General features: G+C 38.1%; 1 protein-coding gene across 6 annotated transcripts in view; it reads left to right on the top strand.

The window, feature by feature from the left end:
* Positions 1 to 16660, top strand: part of LOC138737218 (cullin-9-like) — a 260972-nt gene extending 244312 nt beyond the window's left edge. For 5 of the 6 annotated variants that reach the window (XM_069887889.1, XM_069887888.1, XM_069887891.1 and 2 more), the window contains 3 exons: positions 692 to 825; positions 10373 to 10470; positions 13334 to 16660. In XM_069887889.1, the coding sequence (XP_069743990.1) occupies positions 692 to 825; positions 10373 to 10470; positions 13334 to 13514 (413 nt within the window). In that variant the 3' untranslated portion in view covers positions 13515 to 16660. Of the gene's footprint in view, positions 1 to 691; positions 826 to 2350; positions 2896 to 10372; positions 10471 to 13333 lie in introns of those variants that run through there. The other variant, XM_069887892.1, reaches the window with a different exon arrangement.
* Positions 16661 to 17884: the final 1224 nt, after the last annotated feature.

Below are 17884 nucleotides of genomic sequence, written 5' to 3' on the forward strand. Positions count from 1 at the left end.
ATTAAAGATTAAAACACGAGATCCATGGAGACAGTGGATTGGATTCCAAATTGGCTTCCCTTTTCGTAGAGAGGATAGTGGTGTTTCTCTGACTGGAGGTGTGTGACCAATGGTGTTCCATAGGGATCAATGCAGGCACCTCTACTGTTTGTGATAGAACATCAAACATTGCAACACAGTACAGGCCCTTTGGTCCTCAGTGTTGTGCCAAACCATATATATATCCCTATAAACAAAAACTAAATCCTCCCTACCTCGTAACCTATTTCTCTTTCATCCATGTGCCTGTGTAAGAGTCTCTTAAATACCCCCAATGATTCACCCCGGCAATGTATTCCAAGCCCCCACAACTCTGTGTAAAGGTTTAAGGTAAGAGAGGGAAAAGTTTAAAGGAGATATTTGAGGCAATATTTGTAACACAGAGTGAATGGTAGCTAGAACACACTGCTGGGAGCATATGAACAGGCAGGCAGTGGGATGGAGATCATGTGCAGGCAGATGAATTAGTTTAATTGGGCATCGTGGTTAACACAGACATGGCGGGACAGAAGGTCTGCTCCTGTGCTGGCTGCACTGTTCTATGTTCTGTGGTCTTGTAACCCTAGTCCTGTGGCATTTTATTCAGTCGTATGTAAGTCGTGGCTGGTAGTGTGAAAGGTCAGTATCTGAAGGCTCACTGTATCTTTTGCAGAGGAGACCCTGCTACAGTGCACGGACCTGGCGTCTTGCATCCGCCTCCTTAAACCAGAACACTTGAATACGGGACTGGAACTGATCCGCAGAATACAAGAGAGACTGCTTGCTATTCTCCAGCACTCAACCCAGGTAATCGAAACCACAGGAACTGGCAACCGCAGATCCTGACCTGCAGATAACCCATTAAAATTCTGCAGCGATGCAGTTCAACAGGTCTGAAATAGACCTTTCAGCCCAACGAAACTTTCGAGCAAGATAGTCCCAGTTTCCTGCGTTCGGCCCCTAATCTTTCCGAACCTGTCCAATCCACGCACCTGTCCAAATGTCTCCTGAATGTTACAGTTGTCTCTGCTTCCACCATTTCCTCTGGCACTTTCCAGTCATCCATATCCTCCAGTTAACGAGTTCCCTACTCTGGGCAAAAGGCTTCTCCAAATTTAAGATGAGGGGGGTGTGTGATGTAACAGGAACCCTGAGGAGTAAAATTTTTATACAGAGGGTGGTGGGCTGCTGGAGGGGGTGTTGGTGGCAGGTGTTATGGCAATGTTTAAGAAACAGCATGGTTCCCATAGTGGGTAGTGCAACACTGTTACAGCAACAGGGTTGAAATCCGGCGCTGCTGTAAGGAGTGTATACATTTTCCCGTGTCTGCTTGGATTTTCTCCAAGTGCTCTGGTTTCCTCCCACCGCTCAAATGGTTCTGGGGTTGTAGGTTAATTGGGTGGCACAGGCTAGAAGGGCCTGCTCCCATTCTCTATGTGTAAATTCAGAGGGACATGGGCTGAATGCAGCTAGGTGGCACTAGCATGGGTGGGACATTTTGGTCATCAGGGGCAAGTTGGGATAAAGGGCCTGTTTCCTCACTGAATGAATCCATGATCATGTGCATTTACCCCGTCTATTCCTGTCATGATCTTGTCCATCTCCTTGAGATCATCCCTCATCCTGCGCACCGAGGAAGAAACTTCTAGCCTGTTCCACATCTCCCTATAGTTCTGGCAACATCTTCGTAGATCTTCTCTGTACCCTCTCCAGCGTAACATCTTTTCTGTAGCATGGTGACCAAAACTGAAAACAATATTCCAATGTCTTGTTCAACTGCAACATGATCTCCCAACGTCTACACTCAATAGACTAAATGATGTAGCCCAATGTGCCAAAGCCGTTTTTGTCCTCTCTCTCTGTGATGCCATTTTCAAGGTTCTGCTCTATAAGGTTCTCCCCAGATACCGACCCTTCATTCTGTAGGTCCTATCCATGTTAGATCCCCCAAAATACCACACTTCACATCCCTCTGTATTGAGCAGCACAAGCTCAACACTGACAGCGCAACAACCCGGGATCGAATCTGGCAGTGTCTGTAAGGAGTTTGTACCTTTTCCCCGTGTCTGCGTGGGTTTACTCTGTGTGTTCTAGTTCAAATTGTACAGGGGTTGTAGGTTAATTGGGGTATTTGGGTGAGCTAAAGGGCCTGTAACTGAGCTGCACATTTAAATTTAAAAAAAATTAAATCCATCAACCATTCCTTTGCCCATCCGATCAAGAACCTGCTGTAATCTTTGACAACCATCTTCACTTGTCTACTAGATACTTGCTGTCATCCACAAACTTGCTGATCGTGCTATACACATTTTTATCTCAATCATTGATATAGATGACAAACAGCAATGGACCCAGCACCGAACCTTATGGCCCACCACCAGTGACAAGCCTCCAGTCCAAAAAACAACCTTCTACCATCACTCTCTGCTTTCTTCCATGAACCAAGCAAAAGTGCGCAACTGCGCATGCGCGAGACAAAAAAAACAGATGACCAACCCAGAAGAAGAAGAAGAAATCAGAGAAATGGAAGATGAAGGGAAGAGCAAGACAATGGATTTTTTTTTAAAGAATATATGGAATCAGTAAAAGAATGGCAATCACAAGAATTTAGTGAAATAAAAAGGAGAATAAAAATTACAGAAGAAAAAATGAATAGATTAGAGATGGTCATGTCAGATGTAGGAAAAAGAGTGGACAAGGTGGAAGAACGAGAAACAGCCATAGAAATGGAAGTAGATGACTTAAAAAAGAAATTAGAAGAATCTAATAAAAAAGTTAAAGAGACACAAGAGCTGTTAGCTCAGAAGATAGATATAATGGAAAATTATAATAGAAGAAATAATATAAAGATAGTGGGCCTTAAGGAAGATGAAGAAGGCAAGAATATGAGAGAATTTATAAAAGATTGGATCCCCAGGGTCCTAGGAAGACCAGAATTACAGGAAGAAATGGAAATAGAAAGGGCACACAGAACATTAGCCCCTAAACCACAACCACAACAAAAACCAAGATCCATTTTAGTAAAATTCCTAAGATATACAACAAGAGAAAATATATTGGAGAAAGCAATGAAGAAAATAAGAGAAGACAAAAAGCCACTGGAATACAAAGGTCAAAAAAAATTTTTCTATCCAGATATAAGTTTTGAACTCCTGAAGAAGAGGAAGGAGTTTAATACAGCAAAAGCGATCCAATGGAAAAAAGGATATAAATGTATGCTAAAGTACCCAGCGGTACTTAAAATAGTTATTCCAGGGCAGCAAAACAGACTATTCTCGGATCCGGAGGAAGCACGAAAATTTGCAGAACAACTACAAAACAGACAGAGAGATGAAGACATGTAACGAGAGTGAAAATGATCACGAACTATATGTATGTGTCTATATGGGTATATGTATATATATATTTTATATATATATATATATATATATGTGTGTGTGTGTGTGTGTGTGTGTATGTGTGTGAATGTATATATGTGTGTATGTGTATTTAAAAGAAAATATATACAGTATTCAGAGCCAGCTCTTCAGCGCTTGACGTCCTGCTTTGCGGAAACTGCCAAAATGTTTGGCCTGGAAGTCAGCCTGAAGAAAATTGAGGTCCTCCATCAGCCAGCTCCCCACCATGACTACCAGCCCCCCCACATCTCCATCGGGCACACAAAACTCAAAACGGTCAATCAGTTTACCTATCTCGGCTGCACCATTTCATCAGATGCAAGGATCGACAATGAGATAGACAACAGACTCGCCAAGGCAAATAGTGCCTTTGGAAGACTACACAAAAGAGTCTGGAAAAACAACCAACTGAAAAACCTCACAAAGATAAGCGTATACAGAGCCGTTGTCATACCCACACTCCTGTTTGGCTCCGAATCATGGGTCCTCTACCGGCATCACCTATGGCTCCTAGAACGCTTCCACCAGCGTTGTCTCCGCTCCATCTTCAACATCCATTGGAGCGCTTTCATCCCTAACGTCGAAGTACTCGAGATGGCAGAGGTCAACAGCATCGATTCCACGCTGCTGAAGATCCAGCTGCGCTGGATGGGTCACGTCTCCAGAATGGAGGACCATCGCCTTCCCAAGATCGTGTTATATGGCGAGCTCTCCACTGGCCACCGTGACAGAGGTGCACCAAAGAAAAGGTACAAGGACTGCCTAAAGAAATCTCTTGGTGCCTGCCACATTGACCACCGCCAGTGGGCTGATATCGCCTCAAACCGTGCATCTTGGCGCCTCACAGTTTGGCGGGCAGCAACCTCCTTTGAAGAAGACCGCAGAGCCCACCTCACTGACAAAAGGCAAAGGAGGAAAAACCCAACACCCAACCCCAACCAACCAATTTTCCCCTGCAGCCGCTGCAACCGTGTCTGCCTGTCCCGCATCGGACTTGTCAGCCACAAACGAGCCTGCAGCTGACGTGGACTTTTACCCCCTCCATAAATCTTCGTCCGCGAAGCCAAGCCAAAGAAGAAGAATTTACAGTATAGATAAGAATTAATAAGGGAAAGAAAGGGAAGAGAGGAAGTAAGGAGGGAATTAAGAGAGTGACCTTTGTTATATATGAAAATTGAAATCTTTTCTGGGGGGGGCTGGGTGGGGAGGAGTTACGGTCACTGCAAAATCAGTTGAGGCTTGTGAGTGAATTCGCAAATCCAAATGGAGAGGGGAGATGTGGTTGCTCGACAATGGATAAATGGGCAACTCAGGAAGGGGAGGGGATAGTGGGGTTAAAGAAATTTTAGATAGGAGAATAAGGGAAATGTTTGATGTTTTAGAAATGTTGTCTTATAAAGTGTTCAAAACAAGGAAGCAGAAATGGATAAGAAGGAAAGGTCATAACATAACATAACAATTACAGCACGGAAACAGGCCATTAGGCCCTTCTAGTCCGCACCGAACCAAACACCCCTTTCTAATCCCACCTCCCTGCACAATGCCCATAACCCTCCATCTTCTTCTCATCCATATACCTGTCCAACCTTTTCTTAAATAATACAATTGACTCCGCCGCCACTATTTCTCCCGGAAGATCATTCCACACAGCTACCACTCTCTGAGTAAAGAAGTTCCCCCTCATGTTACCTCTAAACCTCTGCCCCTTAATTCTTAACTCATGTCCTCTTGTTTTAAACTTTCCTCCTCTTAACGGAAATAGTCTATCCACATCCATTCTGTCTATCCCTTTCATAATCTTAAATAATCTTAAATGATGATGAGGAAACGGAAAGGAAAGATAAACAAAGTATGAAATGGCTATGTTGTACTATATGACTTTAAATATTAACAGAATACATAACCAAATCAAAAGGAAGAAACTGCTAAATTTACTGAAAAAAGAAAAAATTGATATAGCATTTGTGCAAGAAACACATTTAACTGAAATGGAGCACAAGAAATTAAAGAGAGATTGGATAGGACATGTAACAGCAGCGTCATATAACTCAAAAGTTAGAGGAGTGGCTATATTAATCAGTAAAAATGTACTAATTAAAATAGAAGAGGAAATAATAGATCCAGCAGGGAGATATGGAATGATAAAATGTCAGATATATTCGGAGTTTTGGAATTTACTCAATGTATATTCACCTAACGAAGAAGATCAAAAATTTATGCAAGATATGTTTTTGAAGATAACAGACACGCAAGGGAACATAATAATAGGAGGGGATTTCAACCTTAATTTGGATTCAAACATGGATAAAACTGGGAAAAAAATTAACAGAAAGAACAAAGTAACCAAATTTATAATTAAATCGATGCAAGAAATGCAACTTTTGGATATATGGAGGAAACAACACCCAAAGGAAAAGGAATATTCATATTATTCGGGTAGACATAAAACATACTCAAGAATAGACCTATTCCTGTTATCAGCTCACGTGCAAGAGAGAGTTAGGATAACAGAATATAAAGCTAGAATATTATCGGACCACTCACCCCTGATATTGACAATAGAGTTAGAGGACATCCCTCCAAGAATGTATAGATGGAGATTAAACTTCATGCTACTTAAAAGGCAGGATTTTAGACAATTCATTGAACGACAAATTAAAATGTACTTTGAAATAAATACGGAATCAGTGAAAGATAAGTTTATACTATGGGACGCAATGAAAGCGTTCATCAGAGGGCAAATAATAAGTTATGTAACCAAGATGAAGAAGGACTACAATCAGGAAAGGGAAATAGCAAATATAGAAAAAGAATTAGCAATGAAGGAAGACACAACTAAAAGAAGAGAATTGGCAGATAAAAAAATAAAATATGAAACACTACAAACATATAAGGTGGAGAAGAACATAATGAAGACAAAACAGAAATATTATGAACTAGGAGAAAAAACGCACAAAATTCTAGCGTGGCAGCTTAAGACAGAACAAACTAAGAGAATTGTATTGGCATCAAGGAAAAAAGACAAACAAATCACATATAATCCAACAGAGATTAATGAAAACTTCAGAGAATTCTACGAACAATTATACCAAACTGAAAACGAAGGGAAAGAAGACAAAATAGATGAATTTTTAACTAAAATGGAACTACCGAAATTACAAACAGAGAAACAAAATAAATCAACAGAACCATTTGAAATAGTAGAAATACAAGAGATAATAAAAAAACTACCAAATAATAAAACACCAGGAGAGGATGGATTCCCAATAGAATTCTATAAAACATTTAAAGATTTATTAATTGCTCCCCTCCTGGAAGTAATCAACCAGATTGATAAAACACAAAGCTTACCAGATTCATGCAAAACAGCAATAATTACAGTAATACCAAAGACAGGGAAAGATCCCCTTGCACCAGCGTCATATAGACAAATATCTTTACTTAACACAGATTAGAAGATAATAGCTAAGCTATTAGCAAACAGATTAGCCGACAATGTACCAAAAATAGTAAATCTAGACCAAACTGGATTTATTAAAAAAAGACGAACAACAGACAATATTTGTAAATTTATTAACTTAATTCATACAGTAGAAGGAAATAAAGCTCCAACAGTAGCGGTTGCTTTAGACGCAGAGAAGGCCTTTGACAGAGTAGAATGGAATTATTTATTCAAAGTACTAGAAAAATTCAGCTTACCAGAGAAATATATTAATTGGATTAAAGCATTATATAAGGGGCCATTGGCGAAAGTGACAGTAAATGGATATATTTCAAAGCAATTTAACTTAAGCAGATCAACAAGGCAGGGATGCCCACTATCGCCCTTATTGTTTGCGTTAGCCATAGAACCACTAGCAGAACAGATAAGAACAGAAAATAAAATAAAAGGGATAAAAATAAAAGACAAGGAATATAAAATCAGTTTATTTGCAGATGACGTTATAGTATACTTAACAGAACCAGAAATATCAATAAAAGAATTACATAAGAAATTGAAGGAATATGGAGAAGTGTCGGGATACAAGATTAACGCAAATAAAAGTGAAGCAATGCCAATGAATAATGCGGATTTCTCAAAATTTAAGAAAGAATCACCATTCAGATGGCAAATGCAAGCAATGCAATACCTAAGTATACAAATAAATAAAAATCTCGGCCATCTATATAAACTCAATTATTATCCACTAATGAAAAAATTACAGGACAACTTAGAGCATTGGAAAGACTTACCACTCACACTAATAGGAAGGATAAACTGTATTAAAATGAACATTTTCCCAAGGATACAATACCTATTTCAGGCATTGCCAATACACTTGATGGAGAAATTCTTCAAGGAGTTAAAGAAAATAATAAGGAAATTTTTATGGAAAGGGGGGGAAACCGAGGATAGCACTAGATAAATTAACAGAATGGTATAAACAAGGAGGCTTACAACTGCCAAACTTTAAAAGTTATTATAGAGCCGCACAATTAAGATACCTATCAGATTTTTATCAAACAAGGGAAAAGCCAGATTGGACTAGATTAGAACTAGATAAAATAGGGGAGAAGATACCCGAACATATATTATATAAATGGGATGAAAAATTGGTACAATGCAGGAATTCTCCAGTATTACATCATCTGCTCAATATTTGGAAGAAGATTCATGTAGAAAGGAATAAAACAAATTACCAACTACCAAAACTAATACTGACGCAAAATCGGCTAATCCCTTTTACAATAGATAACCTTTTCTTTAGAGAATGGGAGAAAAAAGGGATCAAAAGAATATAAAATTGCTTTTTGGGAAATAAATTATTATCCTTTGAACAAATGAAGGATAAATATAATATAACTCACGATACAGTGTTGGCATACTACCAACTGAAATGCTACTTGAAGGACAAATTGGGAAGCAGTCTGAGGTTACCAGAGGGAAGTAACTTTGAATATGTGATTACAGACACAATGATAATCAAAATATTTGTAACAAACATGTATATTAAACTACACGAAAAGGAGAATGAGGAAACAAATGGTAAAACTAAACAAAAATGGGAACAAGATCTAAACATAAAGATAAAGAAGGAAACATGGGAGAAGTTATGCTCAGGAACTATGAGAAATAAAATAAACACGAGGTTAGGTATGATACAATATAACTGGATACACAGGCTATACATTACACCTCAAAAGTTAAATAAATGGGACCCAACAGTATCAGACAGATGTTTTCGCTGTAAAAAGGAAATGGGAACAACAATTCATGCAATCTGGAAATGTGAGAAAGTGAAAAAATTTTGGGAAGATCTAAACCAGATATTAAATAAAATCACAAAAAGCAATATACCAAAAAACCCAGAGATCTTCCTCCTAAGTAACATAAAAAACAAAGAATTTGGACTTGATTTGGATGGTGCACAAAATAGATTTGTTAGGATAGCCCTAACCGTAGCAAAAAAATGTATTATGTCAGCCTGGAAATTAGAAGATAACTTGAGAATACAACAATGGTATATAGAAATGAATAAATGTATTCCATTAGAAAAAATAACCTATAATTTAAGAAATAACATTACAATATTCAAACAAATATGGGAGCCAGACATGAAACATAATAGAGAAAACCTACCGGGGACATCTACCACCTAAAATGACAGAAGGAGAAGAGAATGAAAAGAACTGACTCAGTGGAATTTCTTGTTTATTTTTATTGAGTGACAACATTGTTTGACGGGTTTAATGTATCTTAGATTCTGAACTTTAAATGAATGGGAGGGGAGGTAGGGAGGGTGGGAGGGGGAGAAAACGACACTATTTATTTGAAAAGGAAAATGTATGTATCTTGATCAATGTGATTTATAGTGTGAAAAATAAAAAATTTAAACCCCCCCCCCCAAAAAAAAAACCTTATTACTCTGGCTTATCCTTGCAGCCTTTTTAAAATCAAGCCACAACATCAACCACCCTCCAGTCTTCTGGCGCCTCACCCATTTAATAATGCTGCAAATACCCTTTATGTATAACTGAGGAGACAGAACACGTTGGTTATAAAGTGCTGAGATGTTTTGAGAGGAGAGGGTCAAATAATCTCTGATTAGGTGAGGCCAGGGTTGGGTTGAGGGAAAAGCATCATTGGTTGATTAATGAGGGCAGTTATAGAGAGAACATAAACATTTAAAAGTTGAATGACAAGAGCAGTTGGAAAAATCTCGAGGAATGTAAAAGCTGCAAAATACTGAGGTGTGGGGGCCCTAAGCAGACCAGGCCACACTAGTCAAAGGGGGAACTACTGATCCTCAGCAAACCTGGCTGGTTCTGAGGCCAACAAGAAAGTGACTGAACTGCAGTTGATGAATCCGATATGGTGCCTGAGGCGACATTGAGCCCATGTGGGCATAAAATGAATCCCATTTTGACAGTGCAGGAGGCCATGGACAGATTGGTCAGAGGGTGGAGAATTCAGGGGGCAGGTAACTGGAGACCTGGGTCATCCCTGCAGATTAAATGCAGTGTAGGTACAATTTCAAGTGCAGTCCATGACATTGAATGGATCACTGCTTCACCTGGAAGGAGTGTCTGGTGGGAAGGAAGGAAGGGGTCAAGGTTGAACATTGCAGCTCTGTAGTTGAAGGGAAAATGTCGTATTCTGGATTTGTGTATTGCTTAAGAAGGTTTTGAGTGATTGAAAGGTAAATGTTAGACCTTGATGGAATTACTCATTTACTCTAAAATCTTGTACCTTGACAGTGTTAGAAATTGAAAGGAATGCCAGATCTGTGTTGGGAACAGATATCCCAGGTTCACACAAGTCACAATCTGCTCCAGTGCAGACATATACATCTGACGTCATTATAGATAATTTGATCCATTAGAGTCTAAATGTTTGGAATGAAGTTGCTAGGGTTTGTGATCTGGGTAATTATGGTCTGATATGAACTAATGGAGGTATAATCTGCTATTTCAAGGATTTCCGTGTGGGCTTTCAGCCAAAGCAAGGAGTTGATCAGAATGAAGTTCAGTCCGGAGACCATTTGAACACAGCGCTGTCGGATTCCAACAAAGAGTAAGTCCAAGAGTGTCCTGGCACAAAGCAGAGAAATATGGACATTGCAGGTCATGGGCTTGTACTGGGGCAGGCAGCACTGTTGTACAGTGCTGAGCAGGTCCTGGTTGGAGCAGTGGTGGTAACTGAGTACGTGAGGTCCTGGATAACTGCTCCAGATGTGGGACTTGAGTTCAAACACCACCGTGGTACCTGGGGAATTTAAAAGCTACTTTCAGTAACGGTGACCAGGACATGACCAACTGTGGCAAAACATCAACTACTTCACTGGTGTCCTCTCAAAAGGGAGGCCTACTCTTGGCTACTCCAGTCTAAATGTCACCACAGACACAGCAATGTGGTTTATCGGACGACATCCCCATAGTGTTTCAGACAAGCTTCCCTGTTCCACTTCATTACAAATGTTTAGACAAAACCCAAGGAGAAAGTCCACTAGACCCACAGGATTTGACCTTCAGAGAGGCACAACTGGCTCCATCGGCTAAAGGTAAACATAAAAAGGTTCTGTTACTGTCATGTAATACTGTACTACATTTAGAATGTAGCAAACATGAAATTCTTTAACTTTTGTCTACCGTAAGGCAGACAGAGTATCGCCACTTTGTCCGGTGAGGTTACTGGACTGATATTCAAAGGCTAGAATATTGACTTGGAAACACAAGTTCAAAATTCCACTAAAGCGCCAGGACTTGTTCCAGCAGTCAAATAAAAGGGGAGGAAAACGTCCCTATCACTTGTGACAAATGACTAGCTTGTAAAAACACACAGAAATGCTGGAGGAACTCAGCCGGTTGCAGCATCCATAGGAGATAGATATTGCTGGCATTTCAGGCCTGAGCCCATCTTCAAGAAATAAGCAAAAAAAGAGGAAATCTCAGAATAGAGACAGTGCTGGATGGGGAAGGAGACCAGACTGACACCAGTTATTTGGATATAAGAGGAGAGGTGAGAATTGATTTTGTCTGGAGAAAGGAAACTGAGGGAAAAGAGAGAGAGAGCTGGAAGAAGTGGGTGTGAGGGGGGGGGGGTGTTTAACGAAAGCCAGAGAAGTCAGTGTTAATGGAGGTGCCAAGACAGAAGATGAAGTATTGTTCCTCCAATTTATAGGCGGCCACAGTATGATAGAACATAGGACCATGGACAGACATGTCAGCAAGGGAATGAGATGGAAAATTGAAATGGGTGGTCACTGGGAGATCCACACGATTGAGGCGGACAGAGACTAGGTGCTCAACAAAGCGATCTCCCAGTCTGTGCTCAGTCTCCAATGTAGAGGAGACCACAACAGATGCAGCAGATGACCCCTGTAGATTCGCAAATGAAATGTTACTTCACTGTGAAAGGACTGTTTGGGGCTCCGAATGGTGGTGGAGGAGGAGTGGGCGCAAGTGAAGCATCTCCTGTGGTCACGGGTAGGTACCAAGGGGATGATTGGTGGGGAGGGAGGAATGGATAAGGGAGTTACGAGGGAGTGGTCCCTACGAAAGGTGGAGAAGGGAGGAGAGGTAAATATGTGTCTAGTGGTGGGATCACGTAGTGGGTGGCAGAAATGGCAGAGGATGTGTTGGGTGCAGAGGCTGGTCGGGTGGTAGGTGAGGACAGGAGGAATCCTGCCCTTTTGTTGTATGATGGTGGAGATGCCAGGAGCCCAGGAGCATCACCTGCTCGGCACTTCTGGCCAAGCGTAGTTGCTAGTGCATCACCTGTTGCAGTCACCTTGACATTGTGGAGGTGGCAATATTCTTGGTCCCTCCCAAGCTTTAATTTTTGGTGGTCCTTTCAGACATTCATGTCAAGATGTAGGAGGTCTGCAGAGCTTCTGACTTGTTATGCTCGGTACTCATGTGGCAGCCTTGTTAGGTCAGCACCTTTTAGAACACAGGCTATTATTTCACAGTACAAGCCATTCGGCCCACAATGTTGTGCTGTCTCATGTCAACCTACAATTTAACCCTTGCCCACCTCACTCCCATTACCTTCTATTTTTCTTACACCCAGTGCTTGTCTAATTCTTTCAAATGTCCCTGTTGTTCCAGCCTTCACCACCACCCTGGCAGTGCATTCCAGGCACCCACCACTCTCCATGTAAAAAAAATCAAATCTGACTTGTCCTCTAAACTTTACTCACCTTAAACAGATGTCCTCTGGTATTTGCTCCTGTCGGCCTGTGAAAAAGGTTCTGGATGCCTTTCAAAATGTTATATACCCTTATTAAGTCATCTCTCATCTTGTCACTTCACAAGATGTTCTCTCCCATCCATGTCTCCGTTCACTGCCTCAGTCAACAGCTGATGCTCCACCGGTTTCCTTATAGCATGTTAGTTTGACATCAATGGTAGGGAAACTGCTGGAGAGATAGAATCTACAAACATTTGGATAGCTAGGGGAAAATTAAGAAAACCAGCGTAGATTTCTGCCTCACATAGGTGATGGAATTTTTTGGAAGAAGCAACATAGAATAGTAGAGCCTTTAGGCCCATGATGTCAATCGAACACTTCCTGTTTCCTTGCGAGAAAATGAACCATTCCATGGGTCATTATAATGTATTCTGTTCACCTGTAACATGCAAATTTGGTGAGTCATTGATCTATTCCAAGTGTTATTTTTAATGATTGCAAAATGCACTTTTGGCCCTGATGTATTTTGCAGGAAAATGGAATTTTGACTGACCTTTTGATCTTTGTTTTAAGCATGCTTTCGAAGTAATAGAGCAATTAACTGAGCTGAAATATCCTCAAAATAAAATATTTACTGGCCAAAGTCTGCTTGTCCATTTACCCATTGTGTCAACCACCAAATTACTCAAATAAATCAATACATTCCTCTACACTCTAAACTTTTAACTCATCTTTATTGCAACAGAGAGAAATCGGGGAGTCAGACAGAGGAAGATGATGGAGAGTATGAAGATGATGAAGAGGAGTATGTCCCGGAGTGGCATGACACATACGATGAAGATGAAGACATCTATGAGGATGATTTTTCAGATGATGAATCAGAGAATCTGGAAAGAGATTTCTTTTATCTGGAAGATGACATATGAATTTGTTACAATATAATGTGCCTATACTAAAATATTTAATTAAGTTATGGATAAATGGCCAATTATCTGGTTATAAAGTAAATTGGGCTAAAAGTGAAATTTTGCCAATTTGTAAAGATGATTATTCAGTGTATAAAAATATTACAAATTTGAAGTGGACTACACAAATTAAATATTTAGGAATTAATGTTAATACGAAATTTCAAGAATTATACTCAATTAATTATCTTCCTTTAATAAAAAGGATTAAATTAGATTTGATTAGGTGGAGGGGTCTACCTTTGGGTTTACTAGGGAGGATTAATACCATAAAAATGAATATTTTCCTAGAATACAATATTTGTTTCAATCAATTCCTTATTTTTTAAAAAAAAAGTTTTTTTAAGGACTTATATAAAGCGATTAGAGAATTCTTATGGAAGGGAAATTTTCCAAGAGTAGCAATGAGAAAATTGATGTGGGATTTTCAATTTGGAGGTTTAAGATTACCGAATTTTCAGCATTATTACGAAGCAGCTCAATTTAAATTTCTTAGTGCATTAATGAATATGGACGACCCACCTAGTTGGGTAAAGTTAGAAATGGCGTTTATTTTAGAAAAATTTCATCATGAGTTTTTGTTTCGATGGAATAAAAATTTACTACGAACTTACGATGTGCCAATATTGAAACATTTATTGAATTTATGGACAAGTAAACTTAAAAAATTGGGATTTAAAAATATATATTCTGGAAGATTGCCATTATATAATAATCAACTTGTTCCTTTTACGGTCTCCAATGGCACTTTGAAACAATGGGAAAAGAAGGGAATAAAAAATTTATCTGATTGTTTTTCTGAGGGTTGTTTTTGTTCCTTTGACGAATTACAAAGGAAATATGGTATTAGTGGAAATTCTATATTTGTATATTATCAATTAAGATCTTTTGTAAAACAATTATGTGGTTGACATATGATTTTATTGCCTGAATCTAGTTTTGAAGAATATGTACTTTCAATTCCAAAAAAGGGATATATATCTGATTTGTATTGTATTTTACAAGAAATTGATTATAAAAAAGACTGGGATAAAGATAAGTTGAAATGGGAAAAAGATTTAGGACATAAAATAGCTGAAGAAGCTTGGAAGGAAATTTGTCAGAATAGTATTCGGAAATTAATTAACGCTAGACTAGCGATGATTAATTATAATTTTATTCATAAGCTATATTTAACGCCGGAGAAATTTTAAAAATTTGGTCTTAGTAAGTTGGATTCTTGTTTTCGATGTGATCAGACGGCCAATACTTTTTTGCATACTGTTTGGCTTTGTGATCGATTGCAACAGTTTTGGAAAGGTATTCAATCTATTTTTAGCAGTTTATATAATATTCATCTTGTATTAGATCCCGATATATTTTTATTAGGGAACATGCAATCATTAATTGATTTAGGTTTAGAGGATTATCAGATTTCCTTCATCTATTTAGCTTTAGTCGTGGCTAAGAAATGTATAGCACGTACTTGAAGAGATAAAAATATACTAACGTTAGATAAGTGGTATTTGGAGATTAAATTTTGTTTGACTATGGAAAGGATATCTTTTTCAATTCAGGATAAGATGTCTTTTTATAAGTTAAAGTGGACTCTGTTTGCTAATTATATGCATTTAAGTTTGATTTAAATATATGTTTAAGCGTGATATTTTAGTATTGATAAAAAAAATTTTTGTTGTTGGAATTTTTTTTTAGGTTAAGTTTTATCTCTTTTTTTGTAAGTGGGTATTTTTTTTCCCATATATAATATTGTTAATTTTATTAACTCTTCACTCTTTATTTTGGGGGGGAGGGCTGGACTAATTTTAAGTTAGATTACTAATATTGTGTTACAATTAATGGGGGGGGTTATTTTGTGTAGTTTTCTGATGTAATATTGTAATTAATATTGTAATCATACCATTTTAATTTTTTTTTTCTTTAAATGTAATTCTCTATTGTATTCATGTTATAAAATTTTAAATAAAGTCTTCAAAAAAAGTTATGGATAAAGAAAAATAAAATGATAGGTTCTAGGGGTAAATTATTGGCTTTGACTCCATTATATAATAATCAACTTATTTCTTTTTCAATACATAATCAAAGTTTATTGCATTGGAGATTTAAAGGTGTTAAAAATTTGGGAGATTGTTTTAAAGAGGGTAAGTTTTTATCTTTTAATCAGATGAAGGAAGATTTTGGTGTTGATAAGAATTCTTTATTTCTTTATTATCAAATTTGATCTTTGGTAAAATGTATGTTTGGTAGAGGTATGATTTTACCTAAAATGACTAAATTTGAGACTTTTCTTATGATGGTACCAGAGAAGGGTTATATTTAATTTATGTATCAAATATTACAGGATGGTATGGATAAAAAGGGTTGGGATAGATCTAAAATTAAATGGGAAGCGGATATTGGTTTTATTTTTTACAAAGATAATTGGTTAGATATCTGTTATGATAGTGTAACTAGATTGATAAATGCACGTTATGCAATGATTAATTACAATTCTTTACATCAATTATATTTGACACCTGAAAAATTAAAATAATATGGTTTTAATGAATCAGATTTGTGTTTTAGATGTGGGATACGGTTGGAACTTTTTTTATGCTGTTTGGTCATGTATACATATACAATCTTTTTGGAAGAAAATTCAATCATTTTTAGAATATCTGTATAAGATTAGAATAGTTTTAGATCCAACAGTATTTTTATTGGGTAGTTTGCAATCTCTGAAAGGCTTAGGATTAGATAAATTCCAGCTTGCTTTTGTATATTTTGCTTTATCCGTAGCGAAAAAATGTATTGCTAGTACGTGGAAAGATACAAATATGATTGATATTAATAGATGGCATAATGAGATGAAATATTGTTTAATAATGGAAAAATTACATGTTTCGCATAATTTTTTTAATTAATAAGTGGCTGTTATATTCGGAATATTTATATTTCAATTTATATTGATTAGATTTTAATATGTATATTTAACTTTTTTTAAAATATCCTTTCTTTTTTTATGGCTCTCCTTAGGAGAGTTGGTTGAAGGGGGGATGTTCATGTTTAATTGCTGTATATGTCATATATAATTTGTTTTTTGAACGAATAAATAAATTTTTTTTACAAAAGATGACGATGTCTATGATTAGAGAGTTTAAATTGATAGATTCTGAATGAATGGACAATTTAAAAAAATAGGGAATGTAACTGATCATAGTCAGATCAAAGTATCCCTGTGTGTGCTGAAGACAGAACCCTCACATGTTTGTTGGGCCACTTCTTTATTTTAAAATCCTCTTCATGTTCGTGCAGAAATTTTTAAAATACTACAGAGAAATTGTGAGCATATTTTTGTCCCCTTTTACTTTGTTGAATCTGCTTAATGACATCTCACTCCCTGGACAGTTGTCGCAAAGCTGCTACCGAGTCGTTGTGCATGATGTGTTCAGCGCAGGAACAAAAAACACCAAAGCCTGATGTAGGTGAGACCTTCATTTCTTCACACAAGTTCCATTTATGCAAATTATTAAAATACTGTACTTCTATTATGTAAAATTATAAACGGGAATGTAAAATAACCCTAACCCAACTCTCTCGTGAATGTGCTCATGGTGGCTGATACCCAGCTCAACCTCCGCTGCCAATTATCATCTTTGATGTTTATCCAACTGCACCCGTTCCAATCCATCCACTCTCCAATTAAGTCACCTCTTATTAACCTCCCTGTTCTCCACATTATGTATATAGATTGAAAAATTCTCATCTTTCCTAAGTCATCTCAGGCCTTCCTCAGCCTACCTGCAATGTCTGCTCATCTCTTGCCAGCTCGCAATAGGGCCACAATCCTTTCCTCCATCATCTCCATTTCAGGTATCCCACCTGAAAGCCATTCACAAAGGTGATCTCTTCCTAAAGCTCAATTTTGCCACCTTTTGGAGTTACTCACCTCACCTCTCCATTTTTTTCTCAATTTCTATTTTCATCCACTCCCTTGTAAATAAAGCTGGTTGAGATGCATATTATTTTAAATTTAGACCTACAGCACATATTTTGGCCCGCAAGTCCATGCTGCACATTTATACCTAATTAACGTACACCCCATGTAGGTTTTGAACGGTGGGACGAAACTGGAGCCCCCAGGGAAAACCCACACAGACATGGGGAGAACGTACAATGTACAAACTCTTTACAGATAGGGTGGGATTTGAACCTTTGTCCCAATCACTGCTGCGTAAAGGCATTGCGCTAACCGCTATGCCAACCATGCTGGCCAAAGGAGAAAACTGCAGTGACTTCAGATGTTGCTCCAAATGCCGAATCCCTCAGGCCTCTTACGTAAACACAGAGTTGCA

The sequence above is a fragment of the Narcine bancroftii genome, chromosome 6, assembly GCF_036971445.1.
Source record: "Narcine bancroftii isolate sNarBan1 chromosome 6, sNarBan1.hap1, whole genome shotgun sequence".
Classification (NCBI taxonomy): Eukaryota; Metazoa; Chordata; class Chondrichthyes; order Torpediniformes; family Narcinidae; genus Narcine; species Narcine bancroftii.